This window comes from Ornithorhynchus anatinus, chromosome 1 (genome assembly GCF_004115215.2).
Source record: "Ornithorhynchus anatinus isolate Pmale09 chromosome 1, mOrnAna1.pri.v4, whole genome shotgun sequence".
In the NCBI taxonomy this organism is placed as follows: domain Eukaryota; kingdom Metazoa; phylum Chordata; class Mammalia; order Monotremata; family Ornithorhynchidae; genus Ornithorhynchus; species Ornithorhynchus anatinus.
Genome location: NC_041728.1, coordinates 142,318,571 through 142,341,490, shown reverse-complemented (window position 1 = coordinate 142,341,490; position 22,920 = coordinate 142,318,571). Strand labels below are relative to the sequence as shown.

General features: G+C 44.4%; 1 protein-coding gene across 7 annotated transcripts in view; it reads left to right on the top strand.

Moving 5' to 3' along the window:
* Window positions 1–22,920, top strand: part of TBL1XR1 (TBL1X receptor 1) — a 200,647-nt gene that overhangs the window by 141,558 nt on the left and 36,169 nt on the right. For 5 of the 7 annotated variants that reach the window (XM_039913135.1, XM_039913141.1, XM_029059500.2 and 2 more), the window contains one exon: window positions 20,834–20,936. The exons of 1 other annotated variant lie outside the window; for it this stretch is intronic. In XM_039913135.1, coding sequence (XP_039769069.1) covers window positions 20,879–20,936 — 58 coding nt within the window. In that variant the 5' untranslated portion in view covers window positions 20,834–20,878. Of the gene's footprint in view, window positions 1–8,709; window positions 8,819–20,833; window positions 20,937–22,920 lie in introns of all 7 variants that reach the window. One more of the 7 variants, XM_039913138.1, reaches the window with a different exon arrangement.

Sequence of the window (22,920 nt, the reverse complement as noted above, 5' to 3'; positions counted from 1 at the left end):
TATCTACCCCAGGGCTTAGAACAGTGCTTGGCACATAGTAAGCGCTTAACAAATATCACTATTATTATTACTAATCAGTCGTATTTTTTGAGTTCTCACTATGTACAGAGAGAGCACTGTACTAAGCAAAGAATGACCTATTCCAGAATTTTTAAAGTAAACTTATATCTAAATAATAATAAAAGGAAATAAAATGAAAGCCCAGGTGAGCTTTCAACTAGCTAATTCATTTCCTAATTACCTTATCTGTAAAATGGGGATTAAGGCTGTGAGCCCTACGTGGGACAGTCTGACTACCTTGTATCTACCTCAGCTCTTAGAAAAGTGCTTGGCACATAGTAAGCACTTAAAAAATACCATCATCATCATTATTATTATTGTGATTTTATTCCTTTTAATTGCTAACCTTTTGAAATATAATGGTGGAATTACAGAGGCCGAGTGCTTCATACTTTATCTCTAGGTTCTATACCTACCTGATGTTTGAAAGGACCGTAATTTATTTGTTAGTGAACTTTAGGTATATTTGGCAAACTGAACCATGCAATGGGCAGTGTTAATTAATGCAGGCAACAATGCGACTAAACAGAGATATTTTTTATAATTACTTCTTTCTTCTCCCCACCCCCCAGCCATAGCTAAAGTTATTTGTGGATTAGTTAAGCTACCACAGGGAAGTGGTAAAATACTGCCTAAAATGCAGTTAGCTTGGAACTAAAGAAAATGGTGCTTTTCCATTGCAGCAGGTGCTTGTCTTTAGCACTCCTTTGAGTGAATGTTATTTTCTAATTGTTTGATAAGATAGGATTTGCTTCCAACTCCAATTATAAATATTTCTCATTTGAACAGAACTGTATTGCCTGCCCACAGTCAAATCAGAAATATGATATTTAATTTTAATGAATTTGAGTTTTTACTTTGGGTTGCACAGTTGTATCCGTAAGAGAATTTCAAAGGTGGTAGGATTTTTTTCAGTTTAATTAAGACCATTTGCCTATCATAACCCAGAATTGGCCGATGATAACTTTGTGTTGTGAGCAGGGAATGTGTCTACCAACTGGGTTATATTGTAGTCTCCCAAACGGTACAGTGCTCTGCCCAAAGTAAGTGTTTAATAAATACCATTGATTGTGAACATGAAGAGGAAGCGTAATCAATCAGTGATGTTAATTGAGCGCTTACTGTATGCAGAGGACTGTACTAAGTGCTTGGGAGAGTAAAACATAACAGTATGACAGACACATTTCCCGCCCTCAACAAGCTTACAGTCAAGACGGGGAGACAGGCATCCTCGATATGTACTTAAGTGCTGTGGGGCTTCCTGGGAGCATGTCAGCGCAATGCAGAAAGGTGAGGGAGAAGAGGACAGGAGGGCTTAGTCAGGGAAGGCCTCTTGGAGGAGATGTGCTTTCAGTAAGTCTTAGAAGGTGGGGATAGTAGTTGTCTGTTGGTTATTAAAAGGAAGGGCATTCCAGGACAGAGGTGGGATATGGGCAAGGGGTCAATGGCGAGACAGATGAGATTGAAGTATAGTGAGTAGGATCCATTAGAGGAGCAAAAATGTGTGGGCTGGGAGGGTAGAAGGTGAAGTAGGAGGAGCTAAGGTGATTGAGTGCTTGTATGGCAGGGAGTTTTTGTTCGATACGGAGGTGGTGGGCAACCTACTGAGAGCTCACCTCCTCCAAGAGGCCTTCCCAGACTGAGCTTCCCCTTTTCCCTCTGCTCCCTCTGCTGCCTCTCTACTCCTCCCTTCACCTCCCCTCAGCTAACCCCCCCCCCCGCTTCCCTCTGCTCCTCCCCCTCTCCCTTCCCCTCAGCACTGTGCTCATTTGTATAGATTATTACCTTATTTATTTTGTTAATGAGGTGTAAATTCCCTTGATTCTATTTATTGCTATTGTTTTTGTCTCCCCCCATTAGACTGTAAGCCTGTCAGTGGGCAGGGATTGTCTCTGTTGCCGAATTGTACATTCCAAGCGCTTAGTACAGTGCTCTGCGCATAGTAAGCACTCAATAAATACTATTGAATGAATAAATGAACCACTGGAGGTTCTTGTGGAGTGGGGAAACACGGACTGAATGTTTTTATAGAAAAATGATCCGAACAGCAGCAAGAAGTACGGACTGGAGTGGAGAGGGGCGGGGAGGCCAGCAAGGAGGCTGAAACAGTAGTCAAGATGGGATAGGATGAGTTGGTTGGATTAACATGGTAGCCGTTTGGATGGAGAGGATAGGGCGGATTTTAGTGATATCGTGGAGGTTGAACTGACATGATGTAGTGATAGGGTGGATGTGGGTGGATTTAGATAGAGGAGCGAGGGATAACACCAGTGTTACAGGCTTGTGGGATAGGAAGCATGGTGATACTGTCTACACTTCTTCATCCTTCCCACTCATGCAGTCCCACCATCCAAGCTGCATGGCCTAATGAATGGGAAAGTCCTGGGGAGGACAGGGTCTCGGGGAAGATGAGTTCTGTTTTGAATGTGTTAAGTTTGAAGTGTCAGCAGTACATCCAAGTATAGATGTCTTGAAGGGGAGTGAAGCATACAAAGCTGGCTTCAGTTTTATTCATTCATTCATTTTTATTGAGCACTTACTGTGTGCAAAGCACTATACTAAGCGCTTGGGAGAGTACACTAGAACAACAAATGGACACATTCCTGCCCACAACGAGCTCACAGTGTAGAGGGGAAGATAGACGTGAATATAAATAAATCGCTAGATAAATAAATTACAGATTTATACATATATGCTGTAGGGATGGGAGGGAGGATGAATGAAGGAGTAAATAAGAGCGTCACAGAAGGGAGTGGGAGAAGAAGAGAAGAGGGCTTAGTCAGGGAAGACTTCTTGAAGGAGATGAGCCTTCATTAAGGTTTTGAAGTGGGAGAGAGCAATATTATCTCTCTGATATCCTCCCACTTGGGTTCCCTTATGGCTTTAAGGTCATTTTCATTAAGTCTTTTTCTTCATCATCGTCATCGGTGATATTTATGGAGTGCTTACTGTGTGTAGAACACTGTAGTAAGCCCTTGGGAGAGCTCAGTTCAACAGAGTGGGTGGACATGTTGAGAAGCAGCATGGCTTAGTGGAAAGAGCATGGACTTGGGAGTTAGAAGACATGGGTTCTAATCGTGACTGCCACTTATCAGCTCTGTGACTTTGGACAAATCACTTCACTTTTCTGTGCCTCAATTACCTCATCTGTAAAATGGGGATTAAGACTTTGAGCTCCATATGGGACATCTTGACTACCTTGTATCTAACCTAGTGTTTAGAAAAGTGCTTGGAACAAGAAAGCGCTTAACAAATACTATCATTATTATTATTATCATTATTATTATGTTCCCTGCCCACAACAAGCTTACAGTCTTGGAGTGTCTACTGCTCCTGCCTGTGAGTCGGTATAGGACTTATATAGTAAGAGCTCATGTTTCATGCTGCTTTGATGGATTTTGCCATTAAGTGATCGACCTCCAGATTGGTTGGGGGAAGGTGTTTGTTTCAGAGTTTGTTCGACAACTCAGTTGCTTGTTAAAATGATTTAAGCCCACTTTGGAGAACTTTTTTTAAATCGGTGAAGTAGATAATCTTACCAGTGCCTGAACTGAAGAGCACATGATATATTCGGTAGAGTAGAAGGTCACTCAGTGATTTGTATATTGATTGTAAAACCAAACCAAACCAAACAAAGGGGGAAAAATTGCATAATCTTCGTGCTAAAGCTTGGCCATCAAGTAGTGGAGCCAGAGACATGGCTAGCTTCCCCCTTCGGCCTAAAGTGCCTTGATATTATGTCATTGGACTAGCTAGACTGTGGTGCTTCTGTCTGCTTGTAAAGACTGGTTTTTATTCACTCTCATCAGCCCCATTAATTTGGACCATGCTCATTCTCCTTTTCTCTAGCCCTGCAAATCAGAGGTGAGTCAGTAGCTGTAATGGTGCAAGCAGTAATTTTGAGGAATTTCCCAGGCATGGTGCCATTCTACTGGAATCAAGTTTGTAGGTGAAATAATAAATGTATTTAGAATTTTCCTCCTGCTTCCACCTTTTTCAGTCATAGGCGGAATATTAGAAAATAGGTACCACCCCATACACAGCTTGTCTAAGGAGCTGTTTTGTTTTTGGGTTTTTTCCCCCCTCATCATTCAAAATGAGAAAACTCAGTATGTCCTTTTCTGCTCTAGGGTGCTAATCCTTTTGCTGTTATCCACTGAGGGTTTTTTTCGTTTAGTCCAAGAATTATACTCTGGAAGAATTGCAATTTTTTTTTTCTAATTTTGACAATAGTTTTCTTTTGTCTGAGGTATTTTGAGTTGGAGCCACAGAAAAAATAGCCTGTTGGGTCATTTGGGGAAAAAAATCAGTTGAGGATACAATTTAGGAATTTAGGATTTGAATCTATTTTAGTTTATGTTCAGGAACTATGTACAGATCATTCTAATAGTAATTATTATAGTGTTTGTTAAGCACTTACTATGTGCCAGGCACTGTATTAAATGCTGAGGTGAATACGAGGAAATCGGGTTGGACACAGTCCCTGTCCTGCATAGGGCTCACAGTTTTATTCCCCATTCTACAGATAAGGTAACCGAGGTACAGAGAAGTGAAGTGACCTGCCTAAAATCATATAGCAGACAAGTGGCGAAGCCCAGATTAAAACCCGTGCCCTTCTGACTCCCAGGCCTCTATTCTATCTACTGCGCCATACTGTAGCTTTAGCTTCTTGTGTATTTTCATCTTCAGGGTGAGCATTTTCAATATATACTATGAATCACATGCTATCATTTAACATTTTAACTTTACTCTAAGGTATTGTCTTATAACTTTCCTAAAAGAAGTGTATCTTTGATATTAAAATTATTATCCTTGATTTTATATGCAGATTTCAAAGATTTTATCATATATTGTGCTTACAAAGGCTTTCAAGGGGAATCAGACATTTGGAAAAGAAAATTGAAATAGCTCACAAATACTGTATTTTGGAGCATGTCTTATTTTAAGCCAAAAAATGCACTTTTTCCTCTAGAATTGAATACCGACCAAACTAAAATTGTAATAATGGAACAACAGAAATGTATGCCATGGGAGTCGTCGAGATATATTTGTACAGACTCATTTTGAGCAGCCCTATATTCCAAAATCTTAGTGAGTGGACATCAGTATACTATTTATGTTAATACATATCACAAAAGTGTGAAGTACACAGTGTTTCCACCCATTCAAATTAAAGCTATGGAAGACTGTAAAATCATTGTTGGAAGGGAATGTGTCTACCAACTCTGTTGTATTGTACTCTCCCAAGTGCTTAGAACAGTGCTCTTCATATAGTAGGCGCTCAGTAAATACCACTGATTGATTGATTGAAGATGTGATTTCTTCTGGGTTGCCCGGCTAAATTTAGTTATACTGGAATGGGTTGAGACCGATCTCGTAGGATTAGGATTTTCCCAGAGAAATGAAAAAGATCAAGAAAGTATTTGGTTTTGATGCATTCCAGCATATTGAGGCAAGAAGCTAAATTAGAGATTGTGAACCGAGAAGGGGAAATTCACAATGAATTTACTCTGAAGCTCTTGTGGTAATGGTAACCCCAGGAAGTCCCAAGGAATCATCTTCTGGTAAAATAGTCTTTACCTGGATTTGAAAAAGTAGGGACTCCTTTATTCATTCATACAATTATTCAGTCAGTTGTTTCTCTGCAGTATCATCTACATACAGAGTTCTGTATCAACGGACAAAAAAATGCAAAGATGAAGATCAGACAGCGTTTCTGTCTTCGGGTGAGTCCCCAGGGGCTCACAATCTAAGAATAAAGGGGTAGTAACTAACGAACCTCTAAAAAAAAGATTGAAATGATTAAAACCAGCAGAACAGTATAAAGGATAAGGTCAATGATAAAAGCACTACAGCAACAGAACCTTGCAGATTTTAAACCCCCCCCTTTTTTTCCCCATATGTGTCAGGCATTGTTCTAAGATCTAGGGTAAATACAAGTTAATCAGGTTTAACAGAGTCCATGTCCCACCCGAGGTTCCCTGCCCTAATCCCAATTGTACAGATGAGGTAACTGAGGCACAGAGAAGTGAAGTGACATGACCAAGTTCACACAGCAGACAAGAGTCATAGGTCATGGGTTCGAATCCCGGCTCTGCCACTTGTCAGCTGTGTGACTGTGGGCAAGTCACTTAACTTCTCTGGGCCTCAGTTACCTCATCTGTAAAATGGGGATGAAGACTGTGAGCCCCACGTGGGGCAACTTGATTTCCCTGTGTCTACCCCAGTGCTTAGAACAGTGCTCTGCACATAGTAAGCGCTTAACAAATACCAACATTATTATTATAAAGTGACAGAGCCAGGTCTGTCTGACTCCCAGGTCCGTGCTCTATCCACTCCACCATGCTGCTTCCCGGTTGTTTCTAATAATGTGATGATGATGATGGTATTTGTTAAGTGCTTACTATGATTCAAGCACAGTGCTAAGCACTGGGGTAGATACAAGGTTATTAGGTTGTTCTGGGTGGCGCTCACAGTCCTAATCCCCATTTTACAGATGAGGTAATTTAGGCACAGAAAAGTGCAGTGACTTGCCCAGAATCACACAGCCGACAAGTGGCGGAGTCAGGATTAGAACCCACCACCTCTGACTCCTAAGCCCGTGCTTGTGCTCTTCCCACTAAGCCACACTGCTTAGTGAGCAGGTTTCTCTCTCACTTTCTAAATCTAGTCTTCAATCTGTGCCTCTAACCTTAGGGCCTCTAGATTGTAAGCTTACTGGGGGCAGGGAATGTGCCTTCCAACTTTCTTATATAGAACTCTTCCAAGTGCTTAGTAGAGTGCTCTGCACACAGTAAGCATTCAATAAATACGATTGATTTATTGCTCCTCTCAGCTCATAAAAAAGAGATAACTTTCTCCCACTCCTCCCTTCCCTTGCTGCTGATTTCAGCCTCTGCCTCTCAAACTCGAATTTACAGACACGCTCAAGTCTCCCTTCTTCAAATGCTGTTGCGTCATTTCCGACATATAGATACTCCATGGACAGACCCTCTTCAGACCATTCCATCTTCTGTCATTCGGTCGTTCTGGGATGTGTGTCCGTAGAGTTTCCTGAAGTTTCCTACATTCAGACAAAATCTTGCCTGATCCTACAGCTCCTCCATCTCTCCGCTGCTTGTCCTATCCAGTCTCCTTGACTGGATTGCAGATGTTGATGTAAGCATGGTACTCCCTTACTTCTCTGCCCTCACTGACTGCTCCTGCTCAGTCTCATAATGATAATAATAATAATAGTGGTATTTGTTAAGTGCTTCCTATGTGTCAAGGACTGTACTAAACACTGGTGTGGATACAAGCAAATCAGGTTGGACACAATCCCTGTCCCATGGGGGGCTCACAGTCTCAATCCCCACATGCTCCTCGCCTCTGCTGCTCACCTCACCGTCCCTCGTTCATGCCTATCACTCCATTGACCTCTGGCCCATGCCCTACCGCTTCCTGGAATGCCCTCCCTCCTCACCTCCGCCAAACTAACTCTCTTCCCCTCTTGAAAGCCCTACTAAGATCTCACCTCCTCCAAGAGGCCTTCCCAGACTGAGCTTCCCCTTTTCCCTCTACTCCCTCTCTTCTCCCCCTCTGCCCTCTGCTCCCTCCCCCTTCTCCTCCCCTCAGCTAAGCCCCCTTTCCCTCTGCTCTCCCCCTCTCCCTTCCCCTCCCCTCCGCACTGTGCTCATTTGTATATATTTTAATTACCCTATTTATTTTGTTAATGAGTTGTACATCCCCTTGATTCTGTTTATGGTGATTATGTTGTCTTGTTTTTGTCCTCTGTCCCCCCAATTAGATTGTAAGCCCGTCATTGGGCAGGGATTTCCTCTATCTGTTGCCGAATTGTATATTCCAAGCGCTTAGTACAGTGCTCTGCACATAGTAAGCGCTCAATAAATATTCATTCATTCATTCAATAGTATTTATTGAGTGCTTACTATGTGCAGAGCACTGTACTAAGCGCTTGGAATGTACAAATCGGTAACAGAGACAGTCCCTGCCCTTTGATGGGCTTACAGTCTAATCGGGGGAGACAGACAGACAAAAACAATAGCAATAAATAGAATCAAGGGGCTGAACATCTCATTAAAACAATAGCACATAAATAGAATCAAGGTGATGTACATCTCATTAACAAAATAAATAGGGTAATGAAAATATATACAGTTTGAATGAATCCCCATTTTACAAATGAAGTAACTAAAGCCCAGAGAAGTCAAGTGACTTGCTCCAGGTCACACGGCAGACATGCGGCAGTGGCAGAATTAGAACCCATGACCCTCTGACTCCCAGGCCCATTCCATATCCACTAGGCCATGCTGCTGCTCATTTGCCGACTCAGGCAGCCGATTGGTGGTATTTACTGTGCGCTTTCTGTGGGCTCTGGGGGAGATTACAGCAGAGTTGGTAGACATGATTCCTGCCTACAAGGACCGTCATCTAGATGGGGAAGACACACATTAACATGAATTTACAAGAGGGGAAATAGCAGAGTCTAAGAATATGTAGTATATAAGAAGAGGGTGAGTGAGGCAGGGTGTGTTTGGTCAGGGCAGGCCTCTTGGAGAGATATCATCTTCGTCGGGTGAGGAAGATAATGAGAGTGGTGGTCTTTCCGATATCAATCAATACAATGAATGAAATGCTTACTCTGTGCAGAGCATGGTACTCAGCGTTTGTGAGAGGGCATTAAAATAGAGTAAGTGGACAAGATCCCTGCCCGAAGGAGCTTACGGACTGGATTGGGAGACAGACCAGTAAATTACTGGTAGGTATATGTATATAAGTGCAGTGGGGGTGGGATGAAAACAGAATGCTTAAGGATCATGAGCCCAAGTGCGTAGGCGACGTAGAAGGGAGGGAGAATAGAGGAAGTGAAGCGGAAAGGGAAAGTGAGGGCTTAGTCAGGGAAGGCCTCTGGGAGGAGATGAGGTGTGATCAGGGCTTTAAAGATAGTAGTGGCAGTGGTCTGTCAAGTATAATAATAATGATGGCATTTGTTAAGCGCTTAATATGTGCAAAGCACTGTTCTAAGTGCTAGGGGGGATACAAGATGATCAGGTTGTCCCAGGTGGGGCTTACAGTCTTAATCCTTACTTTACAGATGAGATAACTGAGGCACAGAGAAGTTAAGTGGCTTGCCCAAAGTCTTAACAGGAAGGGATTTTCAGGCCAGAGGGAGGACATGTACAAGGGATCGGCAGCAAGAAAGATGAGATCGAGGACCAGCGAGTGTGTCTATGTCAGAGGAGTGATTGTGAGGGTTGGGTTATTGTAGGAGATCAGTGAAGGAAGGTAGGAGGGAAAGAGCTGTTCAAATGCTTTGAAGCTGATGTGAGGAGTTTCTCTTTGATGAAAAATTGGATGGGCAAATATTGGAGTTTTTTGAGGTGAGGGGACATGTGAACTGAATTTTTTTTATCTTTTTAGAAAAATAATCCAAGCGTCATTGGGAAGTAGACTGTGCTGGGGAGAAACAGTGAGGTAGGGAGATCAGCAAGGAGACTGATGCAGTTAGGGTGAGATGATAGGTCAAAAGCTCATGAGTTCTAGTCCCGGCTCCGCCACTTGTTTGCTGTGTGACCTCGGGCAAGTCACTTCACTTCTCTGGGCCTCAGTTTCCTCATCCGTAAAAGGAGGATTGAGTTCGCGAGCCCCACCTGGGACAGGGACAGTGTCCAACCCGATCTGCCTGTATCCACTCCAGCCCTTAGTATTCATTCATTCATTCAATAGTATTTATTGAGCGCTTACTATGTGCAGAGCACTGTACTAAGCGCTTGGGATGAACAAGTCGGCAACAGATAGAGACGGTCCCTGCCGTTTGACGGGCTTACAGTCTAATCGGGGGAGACGGACAGACAAGAACAATGGCACTAAACAGCGTCAAAGGGAAGAACATCTCGTAAAAACAATGGCAACTAAATAGAATCAAGGCGATGTACAATTCATTAACAAAATAAATAGGGTAACGAAAATATATACAGTTGAGCGGACAAGTACAGTCCTGTGGGGATGGGAAGGGAGAGGTGGAGGAGCAGAGGGAAAAGGGGAAAATGAGGCTTTAGTTGCGGAGAGGTAAAGGGGGGATGGCAGAGGGAGTAGAGGGGGACGAGGAGCTCAGTCTGGGAATGCCTCTTGGAGGAGGTGATTTTTAAGTAGGGTTTTGAAGAGGGAAAGAGAATCGGTTTGGCGGAGGTGAGGAGGGAGGGCGTTCCAGGACCGCGGGAGGACGTGACCCAGGGGTCGACGGCGGGACAGGCGAGACCGAGGGACGGTGAGGAGGTGGGCGGCAGAGGAGTGGAGCGTGCGGGGTGGGCGGTAGAAAGAGAGAAGGGAGGAGAGGTAGGAAGGGGCAAGGTGATGGAGAGCCTCGAAGCCTAGAGTGAGGAGTTTTTGTTTGGAGCGGAGGTCGATAGGCAACCACTGGAGTTGTTTAAGAAGGGGAGTGACATGCCCAGATCGTTTCTGCGGGAAGATGAGCCGGGCAGCGGAGTGAAGAATAGACCGGAGCGGGGTGAGAGAGGAGGAAGGGAGGTCAGAGAGAAGGCTGACACAGTAGTCTAGCCGGGATATAACGAGAGCCCGTAATAGTAAGGTAGCCGTTTGGGTGGAGAGGAAAGGGCGGATCTTGGCGATATTGTAGAGGTGAAACCGGCAGGTCTTGGTAATGGATAGGATGTGTGGGGTGAACGAGAGGGACGAGTCAAGGATGACACCGAGATTGCGGGCCTGCGGGACGGGAAGGATGGTCGTGCCATCCACGGTGATAGAGAAGTCTGGGAGAGGACCGGGTTTGGGAGGGAAGATGAGGAGCTCAGTCTTGCTCATGTTGAGTTTTAGGTGGCGGGCCGACATCCAGGTGGAGACGTCCCGGAGGCAGGAGGAGATGCGAGCCTGAAGGGAGGGGGAGAGGACGGGGCGGAGATGTAGATCTGCGTGTCATCTGCGTAGAGATGGTAGTCAAAGCCGTGAGAGCGGATGAGTTCACCGAGGGAGTGAGTGTAAATGGAGAACAGAAGAGGGCCGAGAACTGACCCTTGAGGAACTCCAACAGTTAAAGGATGGGAGGGGGAGGAGGCTCCAGCGAAGGAGACCGAGAATGATCGGCCAGAGAGGTAAGAGGAGAACCAGGAGAGGACAGAGTCCGTGAAGCCAAGGTGAGATAAGGTATGGAGGAGGAGGGGATGGTCGACAGTGTCAAAGGCCGCAGAGAGGTCAAGGAGGATCAGAATGGAGTAGGAGCCATTGGATTTGGCAAGAAGGAGGTCACGGGTGACCTTAGAGAGAGAGCAGTCTCGGTAGAGTGGAGGGGACGGAAGCCAGATTGGAGGGGGTCTAGGAGAGAATGGGAGTTAAGGAATTCTAGGCATCGATTGTAGACGACTCGTTCTAGGATTTTGGAAAGGAAGGGTAGTAGGGAGATAGGACGATAACTGGAGGGGGAAGTGGGGTCAAGAGTGGGTTTTTTTAGGATGGGGGAGACGTGGGCATGTTTGAAGGCAGAGGGGAAGGAGCCCTTGGAAATTGAGTGGTTAAAAATAGAAGTTAAGGAAGGGAGGAGGGCAGGGGCGATGGTTTTAAGAAGGTGAGAGGGAATGGGGTCCGAGGCGCAGGTGGAGGGGGTGGCACTTGCGAGGAGGGAGGAGATCTCCTCTGAGGGTACTGCAGGGAAGGATGGGAAAGTAGGGGAGGGGGTCGGTGGGGGGGAGGGGAGAGGCGGAGGGGTGACTTTGGGGAGCTCAGACCTGATCATGTTGATTTTCGTGAGGAAGTAGGTGGCCAGATCATTGGGGGTGAGAGATGGGGGAGGGGGAGGAACAGGGGGCCTAAGGAGAGAGTTAAAGGTCCGGAACAATCGGCGGGGGTGACGGGCATGGGTGTCGATGAGGGAGGAGAAGAAGCTTTGCTTGGCGGAGGAGAGGGCAGAGTTAAGGCAGGAAAGGATAAATTTGAAGTGTGTGAGGTTGGCTTGGTGCTTGGACTTTCGCCAGCAGCGCTCAGCAGCTCGAGCATAGGAGCGTAGGAGGCGGACGGAGGAGGTGATCCAGGGCTGTGGGTTAGTGGAGCGAGAGCGGCGGAGGGAAAGGGGGGGCGAGTCGAGATGAGTAGAGAGGGTGGAGTTGAGAGCGGAGACCCGCTCGTCGAGAGTGGGAAGAGAGGACAGGGCGGCAAGGTGAGGAGAGATGCTATTGGAAAGACGGATGGGATCGAGAGAGCGGAGGTCTCTGTGGGGCAGTAGCGAAGATTTGCAGGGGGAGGGAGTGTGAGAGATGAGGCAGGTGAGAAGGTTATGGTCAGAGAGAGGGATTTCAGAGTCGGTGAGGGAGGAGATAGTGCAGCGGTAGGAGATGACGAGATCGAGGGTGTGACCGAGTCGGTGAGTGGGCGCGGTATGGTGGAGGAGGAGGTCGGCAGAGTCGAGGAGGGATAGCAGGCAGGCGGCAGAGGAGTCGTCGGCTACATCCGTATGGATGTTGAAGTCTCCAAGGATCAGAGTGGGCAGAGAGAAGGAGAGAAGGAAGGTGAGAAAGGGGTCAAGGTGGTTGAAGAAGTCGGAGGTGGGACCGGGAGGGCGGTAGATGACGGCGACAAGTAACTGGAGTGGGTGGTAGAGGCGAATGATATGGGCTTCGAAGGAGGGGAAGGAGAGGGAGGGGGGAGGAGGGATAGTGCGGAAGCGGCAACGGGGCGAGAGGAGGAAGCCGACGCCTCCTCCCTTACCGGTGAGTCTGGGGGAGTGGGAGAAGGAGAGGCCTCCGCCGGAGAGAGCGGCGGCGGAGACTGTGTCTTCGGGAGAGAGCCACGTTTCCGAAAGGGCGAGGAGGAGGAGAGAGCGGGAGAGGAAAAGGTCATGGATGAAAGGTAGCTTGCCTGTAATAGAGCGGGGGTTCCAGAGGCCACACTTGAAAGTAGCTGTGGGTGCAGGGGGAGGATGGGGGGAAGGGCGGGGGGAGGGGAGGGTTTGGATGGGAAGGAGGTGGCAGGGCCCTGGACGAGGAGAGGGGGATGAGGGGTGGCGGTGGGACAAGAGGACTGGGATGGGGCATGGGTGGGGAAGAGAGAAGGGGGGAGGGGGTGAAGAGGGGGTTTGGTGGGGGGAAGAGTAGGGGGAGGGGGAAGAGGGGTAGCGCTGGTAAAGTGGGGTTCTATGGCGGGAGAGAGGAGGGGGGGAGGAGACAGAGGAGAGAGCGGGAAAGAGCTGAGCGAGAGAGGGGAAGGGGAAGGGGAGGATAGGAAGGGGCGGGGGGGGGGGGAGGAGGGACATGGCGAGGCCAGAGAGGTGGGAGGCAGCACTGACAACAATAAACAGTAATAAACGAAATCGGTAATATAGCAACATGATACAATATGATACAATACAGTGCCTGGCACATAGTTAAGCGCTTAGCAAATGCCAGTATTATTATTACTATTACAGGGGCTTAGAACAATGAGGTAGCTGTTTGGATAGAGAGGAAAGGGTGGATTCTAGAGATGATGTGAAGGTAGAACTGATAGGATTGACTGAATATGCTGATGAGTCAAGGATCAATCAGTGATATTTATTGAGCCCTTACTGTTCACAGGCCAAACAGTATTAAGAGCTTAGTAGAGTGCTTTGCACATGATAAGCTCTCAAACACCACCAATTGACTGATTCAAGGTCCAGATTCAATTCATAGGTGACTCAGAAGGATGAAAGTGAGGGAAAGTGAGGGCCTGGTTAAGCAGGGAGGGTGGAAGTGGTGTCTTGAGTTTTGGGAAAGTCTAGAGGAAGACAGGGTTTTAGGTGGGGAGGTGAGTTGATGTTGAAGGGCCCCTCTTCTTCCTCACTGAGGATGTCTTATGAGGCCTTGTTCTGTATCCCTAATCTTCTTGCTCAGTACTCTCTCTGTAGGACCTCATCCACTCCCAGAGCTGTAGCTCCCACCTGTATGAAATGAGGCACAGTATCTACCTTTCCAGTTTCACCACTTGCCTCATCTACACTCCAGCATTTCCACTTCTCTCCAAGACATTTCCACTTAGATGTCCCACAGACACCTCAAAATCATCATGGCTAAAATTTTATGTTCAATCTTCAGTCCTGAAGTTCCTTCCCTCCTAACTTTCCCATTCCTGCCAGTGATAGTAGAATGGGCAGGAAATGTATCTACCAACTCTGCTATATTGTAATCTCCCAAGCGCTTAATACAGTGCTCTGAAAACAGTAAGCGCTCAAAAAAGATGATTGATTGATCATTTGATCCTCATTGTCCTGCGTCTCTGAAACCTTAGTGTTATACTCACATTTTAGTCAGCCTCTAAATCTTGTCAGTTCTCCCTCCACAATGTTTCTGCACCCTTCCTCTCTCCCTAACCGATGCCCCAGGGTCCAAGCTCTTGTGAAGCAGTGTGGCCTAGCAGAAAGAGCACAGGCCTAGGTGTGCTGAGGGAATTCATCTTTATTAGAAAATTAATTCTGTCCTTTTTCTATAATAAAGGTTGACGTCCCATCCCCAGAGCATTTTTAATGTCTTCCTCTGTCCTTATACCCCTGCCCCAATTCCTCCCTTTGCATTGGCTTCATATTCAGTTAGTGTTCCAGACATTTAACACCCTCCTCAGGCCCCCGTCCCTCCACTTGCCCCTTCCCTTGCCCCCAATGACCTGGCCATCTACTTCATCAACAAAAGTGACACTGTCAGGCATGACCTCCTGATAATCTCTCCTGCCCCTCTCCAGTCCCTATCTTCTTCTGCCCCTTCTTCAACTCTACCACCTTTCCCACCACTGTCTCTAGAGAAAATCTCCTGCCTTCTCTCACAATCCACCCCCTCCACCTGTGCATCTGACCCCATTCCTTTGGACCTCATCGACACACTTGCTCCCTTCTTTTTTTCCCTCCCTAACTGCCGTCTTCAGCTGTTAATTCTTCAGTGGCTTCTTCCAGCGTGGCTCAGTGGAAAGAGCGCGGGCTTGGGAGTCGGAGGTCACGAGTTCTAATCCCGACTCCGCCGCTAGTCAGCTGTGTGACCTTGGGCAAGTCACTTAACTTCTCTGTGCCTCAGTTACCTCATCTGTCAAATAGAATTAAAACAGTGAGCCCCATATGGGACAACCTGATCACCTTGTATCCGCCAGTGCTTAGAACAGTGCTTTGCATATAGTAAGCGCTTATCAAATACCACAATTTATTTTATTATTTATTTATTCCCCACTGCTTTAAAATATGTCCTTATCTCCTCTACCGTAAAAAAAAGAAAAACCCTCCCTCAACCCCATGGCTCCCTTCAGTTACCACCCCATCTCCCTCCTACCATTCTTCTCCAGAATCCTTGAGTGAGCTGTCTACACCCACTGCCTCAAGTTCCTTTCCTCCAGTTCTCTCCTTGACCCCCTCCAACCTGGCTTCAGTCCCCTTCACTCCACCAAAACCACCCTCTCAAAGGACACCAGTGATCTCCTCCTCCCCAAATCCAGTGGCCTCTACTCCATCCTAATCCTCCTTGACCTCTCAGCTGCCTCTCACACTGTCGATCACTCCCTTCTTCTGGGAACATTATCCAACCTCGGCTTCGCTGTCACTGTCTTCTCCTGGTTCTCCTCCTACTCTCTGGCTGCTCATTCTCAGTCTCTTTCACGAGCTTCCTCCTTTGCCTCCCATCCCCTAACTATGGGTATCTCTCAAAGTTCAGTTCCGGGTCCCCTTCTTTTCTCCATCTGCATCCACTTTGGAAAACTCATTCACTCCCATGGCTTCACCTATCACCTCTATGCTTATGACACCCAAATCTACATCTCCAGCCCTGATGTCACTCCCTCTCTGCAGTCTCTCATTTCCCTCTGCCTTCAAGACATTTCTATTTGGATCTCCTCCCTTCACCTCAAACTTAATATGGCTAAAATGGAACTTCCTATCTTCCCACCCAAACCCTATACCCCCCACTCACTTTCCATCACTGTTGATGGCACCACCATCCTTTCTGTCTCATAACCCCATAACTTTGGCTTATCCTTGACTTGTCTCTCTCGTTCCACCCACATATTCAAGCCATCACTTAAATCCTGTCAGTTCTACCTTCACAACATCACCAAAATCCTCCCCTTCCTCTCCATCCAAACTGCTACCACGTTAATGCAAGCACCTATCCTACCTTGATTATTGTATCAGCCTTCTTGCTGACCTCCCTGACTCCTCTCTCTCCCCAATCCAGTCCATACTCCATTCTGCTGCCCCAGTCATTTTCCTTCAAAAACGTTCAGACCATGTTTCCCCACTCTTCAAGAAACTCGTTTGTTGCCGATCCATCTCCGTATCAAACAAAAGCTCGTCACCATTGGCTTTAAAGTGCTTAATCACCTTGCCCCCTCCGATCTAACCTCACTACTTTCCTACTACAACCCAGCCCCTACACTTCATTCGTCTAATGCTAAACTTCTCACTGTACCTCGATCTTGTCTATCTCACTGACGATCTCTTGCCCACATCCTTTCTTTGGCCTGGAATGGCCCCTCTTCTCAGATAATTGCTCTGCCCCACTTCAAAGCCTTATTGAAGACATATCTCCTCCGAGAAGTCTTCTCTGACTAAGCCCTCCTCTCCTCCCACTCCCTTCTGTGCTGCTCTTACTTGGTCCTTCATTCATCCCTCCTCCCATCCCCACAGCACATATGTATATATCTGTATATATCCGTTTCTCATTTATTTATTTATATTAATGCCTGTGTCCCCCTCTAGACTGTAAGCTCATTGTGGGCAGGAATGTGTCTGGTGTTATATTGTACTCTCCCAAGCACTTAGTACAGTGCTTTGCACACAGTAAGTGCTCAATAAATGCGACTAACTGAATGAATGAATGTTCAATAAATTCCAGTGATTGATTGGCTATTATCCCCAATGGCATGAAAGCCATTAGCCAGCCGTCCCACTCATGGGCCGGCCTTTGGAAGAGTCCAGGAGGCTGGGTGAGTGTTTTGTCCCTGCCCATATTTTCAGGGGCCCTCTTTCCAGCTCCATCCTTAGGATTTTTAGCTCTGTTTTCCTATCAAATCTTATTCTCTTTTGGACATTGCTATGTTGTAAGTCTGAGGTTTTCTTTGAATGGCACATTGTGAGAGGAGAAGTGACATTTAGGCAGAGTGCTCTGATGACATATAATGATTTGTTACCAGTTTCCAAAAATAAGCAAGCCAGTTGTCAGTTTTCTTTAGGGACCTCTCAGTGTCCATTTGCAACTTTTAAAAAATACAAATATGAGCTAGTTAGAGTTGATATTCCTTAGCTCCTGGAGGATATTTAGAGTTTGTCAAGAACCTGTCCAGAGGTGAATTAGTAACAGTGTTTTACTTGAGCTTTCACTGAAGCAGAAGTGTTTCGAGTGTTGCCTACATTCTAGCTTCTTTTACAGAATTTTGATTTGGCCCTTTAGGATGGCATGACAGAGGAGGGAAATGAGTCCTGGGAGGTACCAGAATTTATATGGAAATGTAAATTGTATAATGCATTTGAAAATTAGTTTATCGCCTGCTGCAGTTAATTGTTGATGTCTTGAAGGGAGATATTTTGCTGTTGAGAGCACTGCTTTATCCATAATCAGAGCCATTGAAACCCTTCAGGTTATAGAAAAGAAGTAAACAAACTTTTCACTGTTTTACTGGGTGCCCGTGCTTGTTTGTCTGGTAGATCCAGACCTTAGCATATCGTATTTCTGATCCTGAAATGTTTCCTTTAAGAAGATGGAGAACACTGGCTACTGAAAGGGATGCTGTAGTACAAATGAGACTACAAGGCCTGGTGGAGTGCCCGATTGCATATCTCATTTTAGACGTAAAAGGGGTATTTTAGTTCATATGTAATTCTCACTGCCAAATGAAGTGTGCAAATAAAAACTATCACTAGGACTCTCAACTCCTTCAATTTTTCTATGAGTTGATGTTCCAGTGATAAAACAAAACCTTAATGAAAATAGGAAAACACCATTTTTCTGAATACTAATACACCCAAATGACTGTTGTCCTTTGAATTCTGTATAATTGAGCTTGAACTTGTTTGTTAGTAGATTTATTCTTAGACATTTTAGGAGATCCTAAACTCAGATCATGTTCTGAACTAAGAGATTGTGCACAGTTGCCAGAGAACTATACTTTTATACATGATTCCATGCCCTTCCTGGATAAGAGGAACAATACAATGGGCTGATTCCCAAGCTGAAATTCTAGAGATCAATATGTCCTCTCCTCAGTGTACAGCCACTCCTTTGGCAAGATCTTCTGCTCTCCTAGTTTCAACCAACCATTTCTTCGTGGTTGACACCCAGATGTACCTCACGAGCTCCCAACTTTTCTCCCCCTCTGCAGTCTCACATTTCTGTAGCCTATAGGACATCTCTACAAGGATGTGCTGCTGACAACTCAAGCTCACCTTGTCCAAATCAAACTCCTCATCTTCCTCCCAAACCCTCTTCTGCCCTAACTTTCCCATCATTGTTGCCAACACCATCATCCTTTCATCTGGCAAAACTGCAACCTTGGCATTAGCCTTGACTCCTCTTTCTCCTTCCTCCCCTCCCCCCGCCTCTATCAATCCACAGTCACTAAATTCTATCTGTTCTTTCTTCACAACATCTCCAGAAATGGTCCTTTCTCTCCATCCAAACTGCCACAAAGCACAATTCCAAGAATTTGTCATAGCTCAGCTTGACTACCAATTTGCCTCCTCACCGACCTCCCTGCCTCTGGTCTCACCCCTCTCCAAATTGTATTGCATTCTACTGCTTAAATTATTTTTATAAAATATTGTTTTTCACATGTATCTCCAGGCCTCAGATTCCTCCCAAAAAGTCCAGTTGTTGCCCATTCCACTCTGTACCGTGCAGAAATTCCTGACCATCGATTTTAAGTCACTCAACTCTCTCACCACTACTTACCCTACCCCTCCACCCCACCTTTAACAACCCAGCTGGCACGCTTTGTCCCCTTCAAGCCCACATGCTCACTGTGTTCCATTTTTGTCTCTCTCTCGTTGAACCTCTTGCCTATTTCTTGCTTAGAACTTCCTCCCTCTTAACATCTGGCTGACCACTGTTCTCCCCTTCTTCAGAGCCATTTTCAAATCACATTTCCTTCCCTGATGAATTTTTCATCTCCCCCTCCAGGGCCACTATACCATTCATTCATTCATTCAGTAGTATTTATTGAGCACTTACTATTGCAGAGCACTGTACTTAGCGCTTGGAATGTACAATTCGGCAACAGATAGAGAAATTTCTGCATCATTTTAGCACTTGGGGGCTCACTCTCCCTCAGATCCCTGCAGCACTCAGTACATTTCTTCACATTCTGTTGCTTCCCCCTACTTAGAAATTGTAATGCCTGTCTAGTTGTATGTTCCATGAGGACAGTGATCAATCAATGGTATTTATTGAGAACTTAACGCATGCAGAGCACTGTACTAAGTACTTGGTAGAGTGCAGCAAAGCAGAGTCGATATGCACTTTCCCTGTCCATGTGGAACTTCAGACCTAAGTAGGAGCTGAATACTCTCCCAAGCACATAGTGCAGCTCTGTATGTGGAATAAATGCCTGGTAAATGCTACTGATTGATATTGAGTAATGATCATATAATCAGCTGAACAAGAAGTTTTCTGATCAGTTTGAACAACACTTTGTGATGAAAGAACCAGAAGGTACTTGTGCATTTCATCTTCTTCATATATGTTGAGAGAAGCAAGATATCCCAAACTTGTATTGGAGTGACCTCTTTTCTTACAGAACTTGAGTGATGATTTGGAGAAAACATTTTGTTCCAGACCAGTTGGAATGATTGTTGCTATTCTATCTTGATAAACTTTTCAAGGATATGTTGAATGTTGTGCCACTGTGATATTTTGCGTGAATAACTTTTCAACTTAAATTATATTCTGTCCTTTACACCTGAACATTCAGGTTGTGCCTCCTGACAATGCACTATTTCAGCCATAGCACTTGATAACAAAGTTAGGGGAATAGTTGGGCCATCAACATTTTCAGACAGTGCTGGGGGAAATCTTCCTGAAGAAGCTAATGTAATTCTTTCCTGTTTCTAGAATATCAGGGTGAACAAATAAAGAGAAAGGATGCTTCTATAGTCATATCTTGCTTTTGTTTGTGTTCCATTATCCTTATGTTTAATGTGAAACTAATGGACTATTATTGAAGTTTTCTCAACCCAAGAAATATGTTTTCGTGTTATTGCAAGTTCACCTTACATATCCGTGCTAATGCACTTTCAATCCTGATCTTTCCGAATCCATTCCTGATATGAGTGTTTCTGAAATATGAACTTTGTTAACCTTGCTCAATCAGGCATTAGCACTAGGTTGAGACTATACTAAATTTCCATTTATCCTAAAACCAACATTTAAATCAAATTTTAAAGGTTAACATATTTTCTGACTTTGCAAATCAAGTTCCACTGAACTGTAACAAGTAAAGAAAGGGAAGAGGTATCCTTTCTTGTGCTTTTGGAATTTTCCTCTAATGTAAACTTTAAATAAAACAGTAGCCATTCAGCCATTAAGGAACATAGTTGAAAGTTTTATCATTATTTCAACCAGGTGTCCCCATGCTGTTTTACTGAATAAAATTTAAACATATGTGGCTTGGTAATTTAATTATATGATTAAAATAACTTCTAAAATATCTTTATGTCAAATATTGAGACTTAATAAAGTGGCATATATTTGCTCGAAGTCATTCAGTGAAATCAAATGATATTTGCAATGTTATGCCATGGACTATATTTTGAGAAGATATTTAATTAACTTTGTTTCATTTTTAGGGTTCTGTCCTGTGTTGTGACCTCATGGTTTAAGTAAGAATAAAGATGAGTATAAGCAGTGATGAGGTCAACTTCTTGGTATATAGATACTTGCAAGAGTCAGGTGAGTACTCTTATGAAGGGAAGAGGCCTCATGTTTTTGATAGTCTTGAAATTAACTCTCTTGAACCCGCCCAACTATTGACTTTGTATGTTACATCAGATACTTCGACTGCAGTTTTCAGATTGTAAACTGCATGATTATAACTCTGTGATGATTTCAGATGCAGAGATGCTTAATTCATTCAAATGTATTCATTCAGTTGTATTTACTGAGCGCTTACTGTGTGCCGAGCACTGAACCAAGCATTTGGGAGAGTACAATACAACAATAAAACATAGATATTCCCTGCCCACAACGAGGTTACAGTGTAGAGAAGCCGATGTTTCTAGACCGGTGTACTTGCCACCAAAATGTCATCTTCTACAAATACTAGAACTTTTTAAGATTTTGCTGATATTCACTGGGATTTTGGGATGTGGTTAGTAGCTAAATAATTGAAGCATTCCATAGAGCCATCATCATTGTTTTGGTAATGTTTATTCATGGTCACCAGCAAGTGTTTATCCAGTCACTGGTCGTGTGGCACTCTAGCGTATGCGCTAAAGAATGCATCTAATATAGATCAAACGTGATCAATATGGATTGACTTGGAGAACCTTTCATGTCAGTGAAGGAAAAGTAATGAACATGTGCAAAGAGATGGAGAGTTGTCCTTCACATGAAACAGTTTCCATATTGCTGGTTTAATACCCGTGATTGGTTTTTTTTCACACCTCCAAATCACCCACAGATAGTTGGGTAAATCAAGAGTGAAAAAGTTACCAAAAAGTTCCTAAAGGTGTCCTGTTATCTGGGTGTGATTGTGTTCTTCATCTGCATTTTAGAAACCTTAAATGGTTTCTGTTCACATTGTATAGTTTCTGTTCACACTGTATATTCTAGATGGTCATAGTTGATAGGTGAGAAATATGAACTTACCTGTAAATGTGTGGTGCTAACTGACTTCATGTACAGATATATAGATAAATATAGATATATACCCATATAATATATCTGTATATCTATTATATATATGGGTATATATCTATATCTGTCTATATAGGTATGCATCTATATCTACATATATTTATATTATATATATATACATTTTTTGCTTTACAGCTCTGTTTTTTATTTCAGCATTTGGCAATCAGTTGTATTTACTGATCACTTACAGTGTGCAAAGCACTGAACCAAGCACTTGGGAGACTACAATATAACAGAGTTGGTAGACACATTCCCTGCCCAAAGACAACATTGCAGTATCAAACAGTATGCCTTCAACTCCAAATATCTATTTCTCTATATCTGTATCTGTATATATTATATATAGTAATATATATTACGCTGTATACATAGAGAGCTATAAGGGGGCAATAAGAAGCCATTTGGAAGGAGTTGGAACGCCTATCTTTATTTCCTATTTTAAGTAAGTTCTCAGTATCAGTTTTTTATGATGGTGAACTTCTTAAGCAGCCTTAGGCATTACAGAGGCACTAGTGTACCCATGTAAAGGCATGCAGTTCTAACTCAAGCACCTCAATTTAGAGGTTTAACTCAATTTAGGTTTCCTGTGACTAGAGAGCAGGAAAGCCACTCTGGAGGGGTTAGATTTTGAACTGAGTCTACAGAGATAGAATAATGGATCAAATGAAGGAAAGAGAGCATTCTCCTGAAGTATGAGAAAATAGCCTGATGAGCATCCAGCGGAAAAGGAGGTCTGTTAGCAGAGGGCACATGCACTGCCTGCCTGAAGCAGATAATGTATAAGATCCATGATAATGTATAAGATCCATGATAATGTATAAGATCCATCAATCAGTGATATTTATGGAGTGCTTACTGTATGCAGAGCACTGTACTGAGCACTTAGGAGGGTATAGCGGAGTTGTTGGACATGTTCCCTGCCCATAAGGGACCTTACAGTTTAGAGGGGGAGTTACAGTCTAGAAAAGAGAGGTAAGATTTAGTACGAGTGGTCGGGAATTGGCACACCACGTTGGGG